This window comes from Mobula birostris, chromosome 1, assembly GCF_030028105.1.
Source record: "Mobula birostris isolate sMobBir1 chromosome 1, sMobBir1.hap1, whole genome shotgun sequence".
Lineage (NCBI taxonomy): Eukaryota > Metazoa > Chordata > Chondrichthyes > Myliobatiformes > Myliobatidae > Mobula > Mobula birostris.
The window spans coordinates 200241274-200256160 of record NC_092370.1 but is presented as its reverse complement, the minus strand read 5'-3'; the positions used below and the strand labels follow the sequence as shown (position 1 = coordinate 200256160).

Here is a 14887-nt window from a genome sequence, read left to right as displayed (position 1 = left end):
TCAATTTGATACATCTACGTTTGTATTAATCAAGATGCAATGTCTAAATTCTTGATCGTTTATTCTGGGATCTAAGGATACTAACAGCTGAGCCTGAGATTTACCAGCCCAAACCATCCACCAGGAAATAATTATAACTGGAAATACTGACTGCTTTGAAGTGCTGCTAATATTGAAACCGAGTGGAAAGAATGCGCCCGAATGTTTTGTGGCGCTGCACTTGCCGTAGTTGTTGCTAACATCCGGCGGTTGCTGGGAGGCCGATGGCTGCAGTGTTTCTGGTGATGTTATACGAGTACTCGCCGCTTTTCTACATAACGCTCATCTTCGTCTGTTTTTTTGTAACGACAGCTGTGATATTTGGATGGTAAGTGTCGGAGTAAGAGACGTCGAATAAAAAAAATACGTCGGTCCCAGAGCGCTCATTAATCATAGCAAATATGTGACATTATTCCTAAACCAGGTTTGTTTGGGATATTCCTGTGATAATCCGTAATTCAGAGGAGACAGAGTCCGGGCCTGGGGTGCAGAGGAAGCGCATGGTGCAAGTGAAAAACCCCTTCGCCTTGGAAATTATAAATTCCCTTACAGCGTCTGTTACAGGTAACATAACATTTCGAGATTATGAATGAAATGGTTCAAATCGTAGTAACGCTACAATGAATGCAAGGTGCTCCTAATGTTAAAAAAATTAAAGTTAAAAAGAAAGGTAAGGAAACTGTCAACCATAAAGATGTGATAACAGAAAAGGTAATCCAAAACACTATCAAGCATTTAATAAAGAAGGGTCTGCATAGAAGAGCAGGGTTAGGGTTGTAGTCTAAACATTTAAGTATAAATCCGGATAAAGCTTGCAATTTTCTTCAACCAAGTGAACGTCGTTCATAATAGTTGGGTATTGAGGCAGTCAGTTGTAGTTTGTTCAAAACAAAATTGCGTTCGTGACTGCGTAATGTAGTTAGTTATTGAAAGGTTGCATTTGATTTTGTTATTACTTGATCTGTTTCTTAATTTTTCTTCCAAGATCAAATCTGTGGTGTGTGCTGTTTGTTTTCAGATCCCATGTCTTGGTCTACTTGGGGCATAATGTGTTTTAAATGAAATGTAATGCATATTACATAAGTGATCCTGGTACATTAGGTTCAAAATAGAAATGCTGCCTGTCCTGCTGAGTTCCTCCAACATTTTGTGTGTGTTGCTATGGTTAATATGTGGGTAGTACCCATTTCTGCTGTACCTCCTGGACTACTTTGCAAACTTTTTCTGCAACTGAATGTGTATTTTAAAAGGAAGTGAATTGCTGGTTTTACTTAGGTGATTTAAGATATTCAAAATTACAATGCAAGATATGTGAAATGCATCGTTGTAGAATATGTCCAGCAGGTCATACTGTGCTAGTAGAGAGATTTAAAAAAAAAACAGCCCGTATTGATGATGGATGACCTTCATCTGATCTGCCCTGTTGCATTTTTTTAATGTTATGTGAAGTTGTTGAATTTGGTTATTGAAATCTGCCATCTGGGTGCATTTTAAGCCTTCCAGACACTTGAATTTCCTATTCTACGCCTGATTTATCTATACATTTTGCTGTTATAGTGCAACCTTATCTCCTACTTGAGTACCTTGTAGCTTTTTGGACTCGATGTCTACCAGACCACGGGGGTCTCAACTTTGCAGTTCATTTATTTCACAATGCCCTCTTCACGTGGTTTCATTGTTCAAACTCTGAGCATAATTGTAACAATTGCACTTTGTAACTTGAAATTTTTAGCTTTTAAATTGATCTTGTACGGTTGTCAAGCTTGGAAATTGGCTGCTAGTTAGTTTTTATTGTTGCCCAGATATCATCATTCTTGGTAGGGGAATCCCTGAATGTTTCAAATCCACCAGCAGGTGAACAGATCTAACAGGGCAATACAGTTATTTAATTCTGCAAATTTAATCCTGGTCTGATAGATCAGTGAAGAACCATATTGGTGTCCTAGTCATATCAGTATCTGGGAGTACAATTTTCAGGAAGGAAGACTGTATTGCAGTTAGACAGTACTCCTACCTTGTAGCAGGGTTCTAAAATTTCTTCCACAGTGATAGTCAAATGAGTGATCAATTCCTTTGAAACTCAGACCCAATTATTACACTGGTAAAAACACAAATCATAGTTTCATTCACTTTAGGGTACAAGGCTGAGCAGTTGTGAGCATCACCAACAAATTAGACCTATATGTACCAGCATTACTTGTGGCAATACAATTATTTTGTCCTTAGTGTCCTACACAGCAGACACTGTATTGTCCAACAAGCACGTTCCTTCATATATAATGGTAGGAGAACCTATATCACAATATAAATTTGTTCAGAAGGGAGGGGAGATTTTTCTCTTGCTGACATGGAAAAAAAAATAGACATACATTCTCTGCAGCCCATTCTCACCACCTGCTTTTATGTAATAGAAGCTATTGTACAAGTTTTTCAACTTCTCACTACAAACTCAGTTTATAGCAAAATTGTTTGATCCTTTGCACACGAGGTGGCTTCTCTGTAGGGTGCTTAAAGCACATGCAGAGAAGCTTACTGAAGTCTAATATTGGTTTAATTTTTTTCTCTTGCATGCACTTTTGCTTCTAGCACATCATGACATGTTATTTGTACGATTTCACACTTTGCATAAACTTGTCCCAATTATCAGCTTATTCTTACAGCAACCATGGCCTGAAACAATTAGAGACATTCTCTCTGTCCTCTATACCCCTCCCCTATCTTTGCCACTTAATTTTTTTTATCTTTTATTTCTCCCTCCGCCTGACAAAGGGCTTCAACCTGGAAGATTATCCCTACTTCTCTGTCCATGTACCATTGCAAGAAAAAGTTTGTGAACCCTTTGCAGTTACCTACTTGTCTGCATTAATTACTCAAAATGTGGTCTGATCTTCATCTAAGTCACAATAATAGACAAACACAATCTGCCTAAACTAATAACACACAAACAATTGTACTTCTCGTCCATACTGAACCTACAGTTCAGAGGAATAAGGTGTGCTCTCATTGCAGCTAAATTATTTGGGGGATTTGATAAGGTAGATATTGTGTTGTTTTCTCTGCTAGTTGAGTGTTATAAGATTACACATAGTTTTTCTTTAGTTTTCAGTCACACTCTTTCTGCACTTATTGTTTTTTCTTGAAAAGAAACTTGTCAATGAGCTTACTTATCTTTAACCTAACTGTATACTTCTGGATTTAGATTTGTGCTTACTGGTAATTGTATTCTCTGAATCTTGTTTTTTAACTTTTGTGTCTATGTTTGTTTGCTGTATGTATGTTTAACAAAACTATTTCATTTATTGATTTTCATCTTCCCTGGTATTTTTAATTTAGGTATTTGCTAATATAAAATGTAAGTTTATTAAAACATATCTTTTCATTTTAAACTCATTCATATTTGAGCAGAAATGTACTTTAATGTAAGATCTTTTGAGATTGTTTTATTTGAACTTTTGGCTCAAAAGAGTTTGCTTGCATTTTCACTGAATCTGGATTAAACCACCTTTGTTTTATCCCTTCTTCGGAGTTGTTTTTTTTGTGATCTCTGGATATTGGAATGGTTTCCCTACATCTACTTTGTACTTTTCTATTTGCTTAATTTTACTTGAAAACAACTTTTTTTTACATTGATGTTTTTGATTATTTTAAAACTTAGTGCATTTGATACCTGTCACAGATGTTTCTTGTATTCCATGTTAATTTTGATCATTCCTTCCTCCCATTTCTGTCCTCTAACTTCAGTACTTGCCTTATTTAATCTTCTTGCTTCATTAAAACTATAAAAACGTCATACTTGTGATTGTATTGTAACTTTGATATGTTGCATTTTCCTGTGATTTAACTTCTTTTAAAGAATCAGTATTTATGCAATGACTTTGTTTTCCAGCTTTGAACTTTGGTTTTATTTTAAATACAGAAATATCTGCTTTGCCTTGCAGGTGGAATAACCCTCAAATCAAACTGCATAGAGAAATGTACTTTGACCATCTATTGGGGATGCAGTGTTCATAAACTCCGTGAAGGATTACAAAAGCACATTTACTGCTTTAGAATAAGGCTGCCACAGAAACTAGAGGAAGCAATAGACAAAGAATATCTCTATCGAGAGGAATTTCTGTATCTTTTTTCATTTCTGATGACCAGGTCAAATGTTTCATTGTATAGCTATTCGAAGTTTTGAATTATAGCAACTTATTTCAGATGACATAGAATAACCTGTTGGGTTAACAGTCTAATGATAGCAGAATAGATCAATTTGAAAAAGGTACATTGAATTAAGGTATTTTCTAACTTTGTTTGTTATTGGTTTGATTTGAGTAAAAATCAAAGCTGTTAAAAGGAATAATTTCTGGCACATTTATATATAGGGTTCATAGTCTCCTTCAGACCTTAACAGTAGCTTTCTGCTCTGGTACACTGAAAATTTGATATAATCCCAGATATTCATCATCAATGGAATCTAATAATTCCATGAGCCATTAATGATAGTGACCAAAGGGCATTTTTTAAGAAGAAAAATGATTTCATATATTGCATTAGAGATAATTTTCATGGGGGGGCACGCGGGTGTGGAGAATGTATCTATCGGTCGTGCTTTGTTGCATGTCTGTAGAAGAGTTAGTAAAATTAACAAATTACTATTAGTTTATGACTTGATAACTGAGCTGAGAATATTTTGTAACTTCCTTCAGGAAGTTCTAGGAACCAACAACTAATAACTTAGACTTTATTTGCTAATGTAATTAGGGAGGTAGCATTTTCTTTGTAGATGCAAAACTATTATTTTAGGCTATTATTTTCTTTAACACATAGGCTTAGTATTGAGAAAGAAAGTGATGACGAAATATTCCCTCGGCTTCCTGAATATTTAGCAATTAAAGACTTCGGGGATCTTCCGCGAGCGCGATATCCAATAGTGGCATTGCTAACATTAACAGAAGAAGAAAATTGGGATATTTATGAAATTGTAAGTAGATCTCTTTAAAAGATTGTACATATAAAGCAGAAAAGTAACATTTTGAATTATGCTAGCTGAAAGGTAATTTTATTTTCCATTCGTTTCCACTAACATGCCTAATCTGCTGATTAACAAAATATACAACGATTGGCAACACCTGTGGAGGAAGGAATAGAGAGAATAATAACATTTTAGAACAATTTGAAACGTTAATTCTGTTTCTTTCTGTCTTTAAAGATCTCTTTCACCTACTTACTATTAATGCTTTCTGTTACTCCCAAGAGATGGATGTGAAGAGCATGATCCCAGATATATTTCCAAACTATTCAGTTAAAGGAAAGAAAAGATCACAGTCTGAGGCAGCAGATTTCAAATTTGCATGTTTTTCAGTGAACAGTAGGTAACTTGTTTCGTGAGACGGAGACATGGATCCAGAAAAAAGCGAGAAGTGTCAGAAATGGACCAAGTGAACTTGAGGGCAGGCTGGAATTGGCTATGTGGAACCGTCCTTGCTCCAAGCTTTTTCTGTTACTGCTCCTCAACTCTTTTACATCTGTGACACTTTTAGTGTTGCTACCTGCACCGATGCAGAGCTTGGAAATTTTCCTCACTTTTGCTACTAATTTCCATCCTACTTTCAAATTCACTTTGACCATTTCTGAATCTCCCCTCTCTTAGTTAGGAACCATGTGATTGCCCATGACACCTTTCATTTGTCAGAAGTGAGGGGAAACAAAAGAAAACTTGTTCAGGGTGAGAATGAATTCAGCCTGGTGGATGAGGTTGTTGGTGGAGGGGAACTAGTTAGATATTTGTTGCAGAAGGAAGAGGAGGGCTTTAAGACCTTCATGGGGAACGGAGGTATATAAAACTAGAAATTGCAGTGGAGATGAGTAGTGGGGGCTTGGGAATCAAATGTTGTCAATATGGTGGTTCCACTAATTCACAATTCTAAAATGTTTTGCTCTTCGGCTAAATTTTAAAGCATGGTCCCAAATATATTTTCAAGTGATTAAGCTAAAAGAAGCAAAATGTCACAGTCTGAGGTGGCAGTTTGCAGACTTGCATGATATTCAAAACGAGGTAGTAGGTGGCTTTTTATCCTCTATTCTCATCAGTCAAAGACCAATCAGTTCTGCTCTCCTAAAATCAAGCTAAAGAAGGAACATTAAGAATTTTTTTTTTTTACTTTATTTACTTTTCAAAGTAAAGTTTAAAAAACGTTTTAAGTATTATGTACCAATATTACATTTTCCAGACTTGGGATCGATAAAATTTGGCGAGGGGAAAAATGTTATGTTAATGCAAGACCATAATTAACAAGTAATTTTTTTTGCTATTTCTAAGCAGAATTATTGATTGCTTATGATTCATGTATCACTAGATTTCAATGGTAACAGTAATCCATGTTCCCGATGAGAAGTACAAACTTGCCTGTCGTATTTTGTACCAGTATCTACTGACTGCTCAGGGTCATGTATATGACCTTAAGGTAAGATTTACTTTCCATTGTTTTGACTATTGGAGAATGATGCCTGCTAATTCATCTGTTGTAATTAATGCAACTGTAAAGGCTTAATAAAAAAAGAGTAAACGTTTGGATTGCATTCTCTACACACCCTGATAGAAAGAGATAATTTTATGTACAGTAAGTCACAATCAGAAGTAGAGTTCCTTTCTTCTAAGATGTTCCCACTGAAACATAAGTGGATAAATTTGGTGTTGAGCTACTTGAATGATAGTGCAAAGCAGTGAAGGAACCTTTTGGTTTGTAAATAGTCAAGCAGACATAGTTAGTAAAATGGTTTAAAAGAGCTGGGGTTCTAAAAAACTATTTATTTTATTCTGTTGCCCCAGACAAAATACAGTAAACGTGCACTGATTAGAAGGTATGCTGGAAATCTCACTCCTTGCATTTAGAGCTACATGTAAAGAATCCCAATGGATAGTTCTAAAGATATTTTGGAAAAATATAAAATGATCATTGTTTTAAATGTTACAGAAAGGATCTTTGTACGTTTCTGCAAGTTGCAGTGATTTTAAGTGGTGCTTATCATTGTTGTAAAAGTTTGAAACCTGTTTTTGATCAAATAAAAATATGCACGCTACAAATTACTGGAGTGGTTTTTGCCAGGTTGGGCACCAAAAGGTGAGTGATTTGTCTAGTATCTGACAGATTTCAACAGCTAAATAAAGTGTTTTTTTATTGCTGATGGGAAAACATTTAGCCACTAGAGAATTTAACAAATGAGAATGAACTAATGTCTGTATTGTAAAGAAGTTATAATGTAGTCCTATTTTTGCAAAATTCCACCTTCATTTATGCACTTTTAAGTTTCCCATCATATTTTCCCTTTCCCTTCCCCAAATGACATGTAGTTAATTTTCCAGTTTTGTCCTTTTTTTCCATCAGAAAAATACTTGGATTTTAGTGAAGGGCACGCAGATTGTTGTCTTTACTTTAGAATATCAGACGTGAATCAGATAGACACCACTTTATATGCCTTTCACTTTTTGTAATGTAATGCAACTGCTAACTTCATACTCGTCTTCCATCTGGACTTTTTTTTTCCAAAACTGCAGGAAGAACTTGGCAAGTCAGACAGCATCTATGGAGAGGAATAAGTCGTTTTTATATGCTGTCCTACCAATTTTGGGGTCCATTCTTTTTCATTTCTGCTGCTGTTTTTATTTACTTCTTTTAATACTGATCTGTAGGTTTCTTCAAGAAGCCTAACATTTATTATAAGTAATGAATCATCAGCAAAATTAAGAAATGGAGCATTAAGCACAATAAATATCAATGCACTAGCTTGCTAACTTGACTTTTTCCAGACTTAGAGGTCTGAACAAGCTGGACGTCTTAATTTGTGAAGCATTTGCGCACCAGTGTTGGCCTGAACAGTGATTTTAGACATTATACTGTATATCCTTTGGCCTTTCCCCCAGAAAACCAAAGTAGCCACAGCTATCTTGGTATTTGTTAAAAGTTTTTGAACTGTTTTAATCTGCCTCTTAATAGTCGGACAGGAAAAGGTAGATTTGGAAAAGAATGTAGTTAAGTTTAAATGTTAAAATCAAATAACTTGAGCAGTTGGCTTTATCAAGGTGATTAATCGGACTCTAATCAACTGGATCACCACATTATGCATGTGTGATGCAGCCTAACCATCCTCAGCCCCCATCCCACTGCAACACACTAATACTTTACTGCAGGGCCCAATGGGAAGTTCAGCATCAGTGCAGGTAATTAATAAAGAACTACAGATGCTACAAATATGGAAAAAAAGACAGAAGATGCTGCAAACACGCAGCAGGTAAGGCAACATCTGTAGAAAGAGAAATCGTTAACATTTCCAGTGTGGGAGACTTCGTGGCAACTGGAAAAGAGAGAAAATAAAGTTGGGTTTTAGTAGTCGAGAAGGTGTAGAAGGAATGAATATAACTTAGGGAACATCTCTGGGTGAGTCCAAATAGTTTGAAATAGAGTGACATTTAGAATTGGAGTATACTACTTTGTTAGGAGCAAAACTGGGACATTATCAGCAGGGTGGATTATATTAATAGGATAACAAAAGCTGAGCAAAATGATGATTAGCTGAAATGACCAGTTCAGATACAGTGAGAATTTGTTACCCAAAATGGGTGAGATTAGAATGGAGCATGATGGCTGCAATGTGCCCAGACAGAAGATAAGGTGTTGTTCCTTGAGTTTACCATGGTCCTAGGAGGCAGCATAGTAGTGTAGCAGCTAGCACAACACTTTACAGCACTAACGATCAGTTCAATTCCTTCCGCTGCCTGTAAGGAGTTAGTATGTTTTCCCTGTGATTGCATTGGTTTCCTCTTGGTGCTCTGGTTTCTCGTCACATTCAAAAGGCATACAGGTTCAGGGCAGTAAGTTGTGAGACCACTGGTACCAGAAACGTGCCAATACTTGTGGGCTGCCCCTAGCACATCCTCAGACTGTGGTCATTGACACAAATGACACGTTTCACTGTATGTTTTGATGTACATGTGAGAGATACAGCTAATCTTAAAATATTAACATTGCAGGAAGCCACAGACTCAAGTTGGAATGAAGTTGGGAATTAGTGTCAGGCAATTGGAAGCTCAGTTACTCCTGCAAACTGAATAGAGATGCTTCACTAAGCAATCACACAATCTGCATTTGGTTCCTCCGAAGTAGGGGAGACCAGATTAGGAGTACTGAAAGCAGTAAGCTAGACTGGAAGAAGTCCAAGTGAATTACTCAAGGGCTTTTTGGGTCTTTGAGTGATGGGAGGGGAACAGATAAAAGGCTAACTTGCTCTGGTTCTGTTTTGATTAAAATTAATTGCTGGTTTGATTAAATTATTGAAAAAAAGTATCATCTGAAGTTTTAATTTTGTGGTATTTATTACCCAGAGACTTTTTGTATCTGCTGGTGATAGCAGCATGCCTGAGGAGATGCCTTCAGAAGCTGATGGTGTGGACAAAAAACTTCTTGAAAAATTTGGCACTGCAGAAGAGGAATTTGACTTGTGGAAAGAAAACAGCAAAGATTGTGTTGTGTGCCAGAATGCTCCTGTGAACTGGGTTTTGCTCCCATGCAGACATGCTTGTTTGTGTGACTGTTGTGTGACCTACTTCAATCAATGCCCGATGTGTAGAGAATTTGTTTGTGAATCTTTTGCACTTAAAAGTTCTGGAGTACGAACTGAGGAGAATATTGATGTTGTTGAAAATGAAGCTGATGATCCAATACTGGGAAATCCATTTGAGTGAATCATTCATAATAGTATAAATGCAAGGTTTAATTTTTCAAGGGAAAAAAAACAAATTTTGCTTTTATTGTACTGAAAGTTTATGTGCAATCTACAGAAGAAGCGATGAATGATTTAAGGCACACTGTAATGAAGTAACACAAGGTTCTAAAATATTCTCTACACTCTGATGAATTTACAACATGTCAGCTTGTTTTCTTGCTTGGAGTTGGAGAAGAAAACTAAATCATCTGGTATCCCAACAGTTAAAACTAATGTTGTTCCAAAACATGCACATACTGATTAATTCAAATAAGCCTAGAACTCTTAAATGCTGTTTTGCTCCAACTATATCAAGCTTTAACTGTGTCTAGGGTGCTTGCAAATTTCAGTTTTAATAAGTTAACTGTATACTCTGGACAGTTTGGGGAATCAAAAAAGGGTTAATTTATGTCAAGACTGTTGTCCAAGGTGAAGATAAAGCATTACAAGAGTACTCCAGTTTCTGTATTTCCTGATTATTTTATTCAGAGGAAGGAATTTAGAAGGAAGCACTCAACCTAAGCCTAATTATGTTGTACAGTGTACATATGACCTTTCTACAAAGAAAATTCCTGTATTTTATGAACAATTGTTACCAGTTAGGTTAATATTGTTTCTAAGGATGAAGGTTATTTGAAAATTGTTTTACAGTGAACAGTATGAGAAATAAAATATTGTATATTTATTTCAAAATCATGGATTTCTTGAACTAACATTTTTTTTTAAAAAGATTCAAAGTAAATGGAAAAACAAAGTTCAAAATGGAAACACAGCATCACCAATAAAACACTGGCTGATGGTGTCGTGGCATCCACACCAGACTTTGAGGCGAGTGGTCCCGGGTTTGAGTCTGGCCGACTCCTCGCATGGTTTCCATCCGTGCGGGGTTGAGCGTTGAGCCAGCAACTTGGCCTCGTAAAAAAAAAAAGACAAAAACTAAAGAAATGATAAGGTTGCCTCCCGATGTGCCACGAGGTGAGGAAAGGAACACCAATCAAACAAACATCAACTATAAAATCTCAAAGACCATTAAATTTTCTTCTACTTGTTGGAGGCACATACTCACCTGATTTTAATTGAAAGTGGGGACCTGTTGCCTGATATGGCCACGGATATGAAATATGGTACTCTTTGTTGTTAGTGTAATGCTATTACTGCACCAGCAACCATTCCATCACTGTCTATAAGGAGTTTGTGTATTCTTCCCATGACTCTGTGAGTTTCCTCCAGATGCTCCAGTTTCTTCTGCCATCCCAAAGAGGTACGGGTTAGTAGCTTAATTGATCACATGCATACAATTGGGCAGGTTAGACTCTTTGGACCAAATGGTCCTGTTACTCTGCTGTGTCACTAAGTAAATACACTTTTAAAGTTTTGGAGAAAGTATTTTTATTTTCTTTAAAAGCTGTTCAGCAGTATCTCAGCTCCTTCAACAAAGCTATAAAATTCTGGGCAAGCCTTGATACTGGTGTGAAATGAATCCTCATTTAGTTACCAAAGGTTCGTTTATTATCAATGTATACAACTCTGAAATTCTTCAGATAGCCATGAAACCAAGAAAGAAAAGCAAAGCAGCACAATCATCAACCCCCCCCCCCATCACCCCTGGCAACACAAAGTTAACAAAAATGGAACGGGTATATCGACCCCTAATTCTCCTCCCACACAAAAAAAAACAAGAAAGATTAGGCAAAAAACACAGGAACATAATAAATAACTACAAGACTGGGGGGAGGGGGAAAGTCTATAGTCCAAGTTCATATCCAAAACGCAGGAAACCTGAGTAACCTTCTCCGGGCACAGTGGCAGGCTCTCCCCTCGCTGGTAGCAGAGAGAGAAAAAGATTGACAGCCAATCACCATAACACCATTTTCTAATTAAATTTTATTAAGAAAGAACTGATTTTCCATTATATGATAAATGTATGAGCTGAATGTTTGCTTTAATCTTTAAGATTTGACTTTACCAGTCTGATATAAACTTGATTATATTTACAGTATATAAATCCTATAGGTTTTCATGCAGGTCGATTAGAGAAAATGAACCTTTTGCACATTAGTTGCTTGACCATCTTTGAAAATGAATCTCAGGGTAGCAGATGGTGACATACTGTATGTACTTAGATAATAAAATTACTTTGAACAAACAATTCTGACTTCACCAACTTAATTTCTATAATTACAAGATTCTGCAGATGCTGGAAATCCAGAGTAACATACACATTCCAACGTTGTGTTGGAGGAACTCAGCATATCAGGCAGAATCTATAGAGAGGAATAACGGGTTGATGTTTTGGGCTAAGACCTTTCACCAAAACCTGATGAAGGGTATCATTCTGAAATGTTCGATCTTTATTCCTCTCCATAGATTCTGGCTAACCTGCTGAGTTCTTCCAGCATTTTGTGTGTTTCTCTGGATTTTTATAAATCTGTTTGCTGTGCTGGATATATTGTACCACTATTTGAAGAGTATTCTTTTTCTTTATTTAAGGACAATATTTGAACTTAATGAAATCTCTGTTTGGTAATTCTGAATTTGGTTGGTCAATCAAACTGGATAATCTGTGTTGGTTGCACTGTTTCCGTGTGATTTTTGCCACTGATTCCAGAGCATAAATTTCTGTGAAATTTTATAGACATGCATGAATTTTCCTTATCAAAACCCTTCTTTTAGATTTGTGTACATAATCTAGGTTGCTCCAGTGCAGCACTGAGTCTATGGCATAATCAGATCAATCTGAAGCTCTTTCTGCGCTCTGCTAGGTATACAAAAACATTTTGTCACTAGTGTTATGGTACTCTGAGAAATACTTCTCCTCAACAAATTCTAGTTGTGGAACTCGCTGTGAACAAATTCCTTGGCAGGGTTTTTGTGAAAGATACTATTACATTTCAAATTTGTTACATTCTCTCCTATATTAGACATTTCACGTTTGATCTGTTCAAGGCAATTTGTGTCTTACTAATGTTTAAGTTTTCCAACGAGGTGGTAAAAGTAATTGATGAAGTCAGAGCTGTGCATGGATTTCAGCAAGGTGTTTGATAAGGTCCCTCATGGGAGTCTAACCCAGAAGATTAAATGATGGAACCCACAGTGATTCAGAATTGGCATGCCTAAAGGAGATAGTCTCATCATCACTACCTTTACTCTGGCTAGAGTCTGTGGCTACTGGTGTTCCACAGGGATCTGGACTAGAATCATATGGAAATGTCCTGGATGGGTTGGTTAATAAGTTTGTAACAATACAAGGATTGGTGGTGTGGATAGCAGTAGAAGATTACTCTAGGATTCAGATCATTTGCAGATATGGGTGGGAAAATGGCAGATGGTGTTCAATCCAGTCAAATGTTAGGTTTTGCACTTTGTAGGTCAAACAAAAAAGAACCATTTAGCAAGACCCTTAACAGTACTGATGGACAGAAGGATCTTGAGGTCCAAATCTATAGCTCCTGGAAAGTGGCTGCATAGGTTGATTGGGTGGTAAAGAAAATGTGTGATATGCTTGTCTTTATTAGTCAGAGGATTGAGTTCAAGAATCAAAAAAATTTGTTGCAGCTTTTTAAAACTCTAGTTCAGCCACATTTGGAATATTTAATTCAATTCTCATTGCTCTACTTTCAAAAGGATATTGAGGCTTTGGAGAGAGTGCTGGAGAAGTTTACCAGGACATTACTTGGATTAGAAGCACGTGCTATAAGAGTGGCTAGACAAACTTGGGTTGTTTTATCTGCAGAGGCTGAAGGAAGATTTGATTGAGAGGTATAAATAGAATAGACAGCTGGTATCTTTTTCTCGGTATTGTTATTGTCTGATACCAGTGTGCATGCATTTAAAATGAGAAGTGGCAAGCTCAGAGATGTGTGGGGCAAGTTTTGGTGTACACAAGAGTGGTGGGTGCCTGGAATGTCCTGCCAGGGGTGATGATGGAGTCAGATACAGAGAGGTGTTCGAGAGGCTCTCAGACACATGATAGATTATATAGACATTGTAGGCAGCACTACTGCTCTGTGTTCTAATATATGGGAATTGCTACCGATATAATTCTGCCTTTTACTCTGATACATAAACAAAGACACAGTTAGCTGCATACTTGAGTGCGAAGAAAATACTCCATGATTCATACAACCAATAACAAATTTTGTTCTTCCAGACTTCTCTACATTTGTACCAAGATATGTCAAAGAAATGCATTCTATTTCTGTGTTGATCTACAACAAATTTCATGATATATGCCAGTGATATTAAACCTGATTCTGATTCAATTACAAATAATTATTGCTATTTTTGGCCTCTCTTAAGTCTACACAATTACATCTGTGGTAACAATGCAGGACCAGAACTCCTAATGTGGTTTGTTTTCTTTTTCTGATTTTTCTTTCTATCCAACCCCGGCACCCCACACACCACCTAATGATGGCAAAGTGATAAATGAAAGATTTCCACTATCTCTGATGGTGACTGATATTTATGCTCAATGAGCGAATCGTCTGTCTGCTTACCTTTATTTGAATGTTCATTTTGTGCTATTCAGAATGCTGTACTTGAGAGTTTCCATTCAGCATTGTCACAGTATTGGTGAACTGTTTTAAGAGGTTAGTTCCCTGCTGAAGTTCACGATTGTATTTTGCTGTGGAATAATCCAGCTTGTAAGCTTGAGACTTCATGCAGTTTCATAGAATACAAGCATATTTGTTTTTTTTGGTTCAGGTTTAGATATAAATCAAACTGTAATTGCATTCCTAATGTATTTACAGTTCTGATACAGCATTGCAACCTGAAGCATTGATCATCCCATTGCTTCCACAGATGCTGCTTGACCTTTTGAGTTCCTCTAGCAGTTTGTTTCACTCCAGATTTCAGCATCTGCACTACCTTGTCATGAAGGTAAGATTTTTCTTTTAACCACTGATCAGAAACTCCTCATAGTTGTCTTCAATAAAATAGAACAGTGGACAATGGACTATTCATGGTTGGTGCAAAGTTTCCTTCCATCTCAATTAGACCATCAGACCAATAGATATTGGATCAGTATTAGGCCATTTGGCCGCCCTCGAGTCTGCTCTGCCATTTCATCATGGCTGATCCAATTTTCCACTCAGCCCCA

At 36.7% G+C, this 14887-nt stretch overlaps 1 protein-coding gene across 1 annotated transcript; it reads left to right on the top strand.

The window, feature by feature from the left end:
• The first annotated feature begins 238 nt into the window (after positions 1 to 238).
• cgrrf1 (cell growth regulator with ring finger domain 1) lies at positions 239 to 10442 on the top strand. Its single transcript, XM_072268660.1, has 6 exons — positions 239 to 367; positions 464 to 603; positions 3978 to 4155; positions 4858 to 5005; positions 6381 to 6488; positions 9404 to 10442. The coding sequence occupies exons 1-6, from the start codon at positions 264 to 266 to the stop codon at positions 9761 to 9763; spliced, it is 1038 nt and encodes a 345-aa protein (XP_072124761.1). The 5' UTR covers positions 239 to 263; the 3' UTR covers positions 9764 to 10442.
• Positions 10443 to 14887: the final 4445 nt, after the last annotated feature.